This window comes from Cebus imitator, unplaced genomic scaffold, assembly GCF_001604975.1.
Source record: "Cebus imitator isolate Cc_AM_T3 unplaced genomic scaffold, Cebus_imitator-1.0 Scaffold333, whole genome shotgun sequence".
NCBI lineage: Eukaryota > Metazoa > Chordata > Mammalia > Primates > Cebidae > Cebus > Cebus imitator.
Window position 1 is genome coordinate 718261 of NW_016107648.1, and position 5707 is coordinate 723967.

General features: G+C 35.6%; 1 protein-coding gene across 4 annotated transcripts in view; it reads left to right on the plus strand.

Moving 5' to 3' along the window:
• Positions 1-5707, plus strand: part of RBPJ (recombination signal binding protein for immunoglobulin kappa J region) — a 117467-nt gene that overhangs the window by 103727 nt on the left and 8033 nt on the right. For all 4 annotated transcript variants that reach the window (XM_017505101.2, XM_017505102.2, XM_017505103.2 and 1 more), the window contains 2 exons: positions 3668-3805; positions 3960-4072. In XM_017505101.2, the coding sequence (XP_017360590.1) occupies positions 3668-3805; positions 3960-4072 (251 nt within the window). The remainder of the gene's footprint in view (positions 1-3667; positions 3806-3959; positions 4073-5707) is intronic.

Below are 5707 nucleotides of genomic sequence, written 5' to 3' on the forward strand. Positions count from 1 at the left end.
TATTCTTTGTCCAGTCTCTCATTGATGGGCGTTTGGGTTGGTTCCAAGTCTTTGCTATTGTAAACAGCGCCACAACAAACATACGTGTGCATGTGTCTTTATAATAGAACGATTTATAACCCTTTGGGTATATGGGATTGCTGGGTCAAATGGAATTTCTGTCTCTAGATCCTTGAGGAATTGCCACACTGTCTTCCATAATGGTTGAACTCCCACCAACAGTGTAAAAATATTCCTTTTTGTCCAATTCATTCTTTACTAATATTTTTGTGGCCCTCTTTATTCTCTTTTTTTAAAAAATTATAAATCAACTACTGTGGTCTAATGAAGCAGTTCTTAACCAGAGTTGGTTCCTCAGTGCTCCCAGGGGCATTTTGGGGAAATGGGAAGTTTTCTCTTTCTGTTGTTATGGTGACTGCAGTGGGTGATGTTGGCTTTGGGTGTCTTGAGTCTGTGATGCTGAATTGAAATGTCCTGCAATGTTCAAGATAGTTCCCATTCCACAAAGAATTGATCTACCCACAGTGTCAAAAAGCACCCCTTTGATTCAACACTATTAATTAAATGGGCTTTGGCAGGCCTTCCAGAGAATCTAAACAAAATTTGTAATGTGGTTGCTCTGGCAGAGACTGCTGTCTCATCAGCCTATTTTTAGACTACCAAAGAAGTATACTGTCTGTTTGAATTATAAATTTAACCTCCACGCCCATTTTTCTTTTTTTGACTTTTTATTATGGAGACTTTTTTTTTTTTTTTGACATGGACTCTCACTCTGTTGCCCAGGCTGCAAACTCCATCTCCCGGGTTCAACCAATCCTTCCTGCCTCTGCCTCCCAAGTAGCCGAGATTACAGGTGCCCATCATCATGCCCAGCTGATTTTTGTGTTTTTCAGTAGAGACACCCCATCTCTACCTCACCATGTTGGCCAGGCTGGTCTTGAACTCCTGACCTCAAGTGATCCACCCTCCTTGACCTCCCAAAGTGCTGGGATTTTGAGCCAGTGGCTCGCTGAGACTTTCAAATGTATATAAAGGGGAGAAACCATCCACCTAGCCTCAACAGGTTTTATCAACTCTGTTTCATTATCTCCATCACCACCAACACCTCTTCGTCTTCTAATTGTTAGCGTATTTTAATGTAAATCTCATCCTGTCCTTTCCACCAGAATTTCTGCAATAGTGACTAATACATGCCTTTTCTTTTGAAACATCATTATACCTAACAGAGTTGACAGCAGCTCTCTAATGCCATCTAATATCCTATTCCATGTACAGATTTATCAGATTGGCCCACAATGTTTTTTATAGTTTTTTTGCTTTGTTTTGTTTTACAGTGGTTTGTTCAAACATGGATTCAGACAAGGTCCATGCATTTTAGTCTGTAATAGTTTCTTCTCACCCTCTCTCACCTTTGTTTTCCTTCTGTGTCATTTATTTGTTGAAGAAACTGGACCATTTTTCCTGTTGTGGAATTTCCATATTCTGGGTTTGGATTACATGTTTCTCTCTCTCTCTTATTTTCCATGAACTAGTGATTAGACATAAAAACTTTCAGAACTAGTTGGTAAAATACACATTCATTTCCATTGGATCAAAAGTCATAATATCTGGTGATCCAATTTTTTTGTCATGTTGAGATTGATTATAGTATTTCAGCTGTTGTTAGTCTAATCCATCCATAACGTTCCTCAGCAAACTTTAACCTAATGGTTTTAGTAGCCATTGATGATGCTTAAACCCCTTTTATTAAATGCTGCAAAATGGTGATATTCTAATTTTTTAAATTCATAACTTCTGCATTTGTTAGCTGGAGTTTTTTCTACCAAGAGGAACTTTGCCGTATCAGCTCTCTGCTTCAATTGTAGTATGTAATGAAAAGGCAGGATTAGCTGCTTGATTGTTTTCTCATTTGCAGAATAATGATAATATTCCTTGAAAGTGACCAGTGGGATTTTAGGGTATTTTGTTTTGCTTGCTTTCTTTTCATTTTGTCTTATTATGAGCTCATGGGTTTTTTTATATTGCTTGTATTTTAGTTCATTCAGTCCACTAATATCACTTAGTTTTTATTATGAAAAATTTTCAAACACACTCAAGTAGAGTTGCATCATAAAATGAAACTTAATGTTCATTCTCTAATTTCAACAGTGATCTTAAATTCAACTAATCTTATCTTCATCTATACCCATACTCCAGCCTCACTTGCTTCTGCCCTTATTTTAGTTTGATGCATATCTAATCAGTGTTCAAATTTAAAATGGCCTAAAATGTCATTTAAAAAATCAGATTGCTTGAATCAAAATTCAGATCTACCACATAGTACAGTTTATACTGTGACACATCCTTGAGTATTCTTTATGGACACCCCCCAGCTCTTGCAATTTATTCAAGTAAGTTGAGACATTTGGCCACTAGAGATTTTCACATACTGGATTTTGCCAATTTCATTTATTTGGTATTAACGTATTTTCTATAATGGTAGAGTCAAAAAGAAATAAAGTGGGGGTGCTATTTGGAAAGACAGATTTCATTCAGTACTGTTGCAATAGGGGAAAGAAGACTTAGTGTAGAACCAAGTTCCATTTCAAAATACAACAGACAATTGGGGAAGTATAGCCAAGGAGCAGAGTTAGAGGGTCAATGGATGGAAACTTAGTAAAAGGAGACATCACAAGTAGGGCGTTTCTTGCTGACCTGACTTAGGATTTCTGCTAAAGTGATCATAGATTCAGAGTAGGGGATAATTTAGGAAGATTCTTGCTACAACTGCGCTAAACAGACTGATGGCAGGGCTAAAAGACGAATACTAGTTGAATGCTCAGGCAGCCTGCTTAAAAGTTTGGTCAAGGAGAGAATCTTTGTCTAGAATCTTGATCAGATTTAAGTTTGTTGTCCTTTGGTTCTTGTTTTCTTGCTGAAAAGCAAAGCCTACTTTACAGGTGGTGGTGTGCTCCTGCATTTCAAATAACACAGTTTTATTAACTGCTTTAACTTTGTGTTTGTACCAAATATTAGTTTCTTGATGGCTGAGAACATATTTCACATTCAGAATATTTTTCTGCTTACATAGATTTATTTCCAAGAAATTTCATACAGCACTTTAAGGTATATAGAAGAAAGCAGGATTTTCTAAAATCACAATATGCAGAGGCATTTGTCATCAACTTTGATAGACATCCTTCTAGTCCCTTTTCTATGCATGTATTATGTGGAAGCAGATGCAAACATATATTAAAAATATATACATTTGCCTAATGGAACCACGGTATACGGAGTATTGTATAGTGTGCTTTTCCATTCAGTGATATTTTCTTATCAGTATATTTAGAAACACATCATTTAAATAGGTCATTTAAATTTCTACTAACATTTATTATTTTAAAAATTTTTTCTTTAATAATCAGCACCACATTAAACATTCTGTGTAGTTTTCCCTTTAAAACTATTTTTATGGATGTTTGATATCATCAGCTGGATATTATTAATAACAGTTAACTTTGATTTCATTTTTGGTATTATCTATACTGTCTTGGAAGGTGAAAATATTTGTCAAACTGTTAAATGGTAATAAAGAATAATTATAAACTGCCAAGCAGAAGTTCCTTCTTGTGCTCCTTCCCTACCTTCTGCTCCAATCACATAAATAAGAGCTGTTTTTTTCTTGCAGTATGCATTGCCTCAGGAACAAAGGTGGCTCTGTTTAATCGACTACGATCCCAGACAGTTAGTACCAGATACTTGCATGTAGAAGGAGGTAATTTTCATGCCAGTTCACAGCAGTGGGGAGCATTTTACATTCATCTCTGTGAGTATAAACATGTGCATTTAATGTTTTTAGTGTGAAATTGTTAAATTCTTTTGATAATGAGATACATGGATAGATTAAGTTTTGTCATTTGCCTCATCATAAAATGAATTCAAAAAGATGACAATTTGATTTCTTTTTCCACCCACTGTAGTGGATGACGATGAATCAGAAGGAGAAGAATTCACAGTCCGAGATGGCTATATCCACTATGGACAAACAGTCAAACTTGTGTGCTCAGTTACTGGCATGGCACTCCCAAGATTGGTATGGCTCTTCTTCTGCTTTAGTGATAACATGAAGTAAAAATTAATTCTTTAAACAGGAAAGCCACAACATTCAAATGTAAAAAACATACCTCAATTTTATGCCTTTTAATTTTAAAAAATATGTCAGTAATCACTGCTGTTTATAATTGACAGTTATACCGTACCTTATTTTGGAAATGCTTTAAGGTAATTAGCCAGTTTTTATAAGTAGATTCTTAATGATTTTTTTCTTAAATGATTTCCAGTAAATTTTGGTGGCAATTTCCTTTTTGGCTGTTTATCTGAAGCTGTTCAGTAGAGGGCACTATACATTGCATTTCTTTTCTTTACTAATGCAGCGATATACTGTATTCATTTTTTGTGGTACCTGCCATATCCCAATGTAGGACCAAGTTTTCAAAAAGAAATTCTTATTCCTTTCAAAATATAAGCATAATTTTTGTTAGCTTACTCTCTCACAAGAAGATAGATTTATTAAAACTTAAATAAAATTGGTATTTCTAACTTTGGGAGAGGAGCATAGGATTTAGGGCTTTTGTTCGATAGAAGACGTTAAAACTCAGCCAGGCATGGTGGCTCACACCTGCAATCCCAGCACTTTGACAGGTGAAGGCAGGAGAAGGAGAGGTGACTAGCCCTGGTATCACTTGAGCTCAGGAGTTTGAGATTAGCCCTGGCAACATAGTCAGACTCTGTCTTTACCATAAAAAGAAAAAAAAATTAGTCAGGCATGGTGGCGCACATCTGTAGTATCAAGCAGAAGTGGGAGGATAACTTGAGCTCAGGAGATCAAGGCTGCAGTGAGCGGTGATTATGCCACTGCACTTTAGCTGGTGCAACAGAGTGGGATCCTGTCTCAACAACCACAGAAAAGGAGATCTCGAAACTGTAAAAACTACCTTTGTTAGTAAAATGAAAAGTCGTCTGTAGCACCACCCCCTTCCCAATTTTCCTTCTCCTTTTCTGAAACAATGCAATTTATTTATATTAAAAGATGAAGGGGATTTATGATTAAGTTTGATTCAAGGTCAGATGGAGGAGGTTGGGCAAGTAGAACATTTAGTATTGTTTCTAAACATAACTTCTATTTATTTTTTTGGTGAAATATTCCACAGGGTTATATTTTCTGGAGCTATTTCAGCAGAGGCTGGGTTGATCTACAGTTTTCTAAGCCAGTGATTCATTTCTTTGTTATTGTTTTTTGGGTTTTGGTTTTTTTCCCTCTGCCATGATTGTACAAGGTGATTTTATTTCCCATTTCAATGCAATAAGTTAGAAGACATGAAGTATAGTAACAGTAATCAGTAAAGCTTAGCAGCTGAGACAAATTATAATAAAAAGGGTAATGTTAAGGAATGAAGAGCATGAAAAACACAGCAGAAGACAGAAGCAAGCAAAAAATCTGAATCAGCATTTATTCATTTTTTTCTCTTCTCACTTCGTCTGTTCCAAGAATGATGTTTGTTTGCTTTGGTGTTAAATGCTTGTATTTCAGAAACACAATTTTGGAAGATGATTCTTCCGATCACCAATAGTTTACAATACAATCCATTTAGAAGACAACCCCAAATTTTATTTTATTTTTTATTTTTTTCTTTTTCTTTTTTTTTTTTTTCCCCCATTTATTTTATTG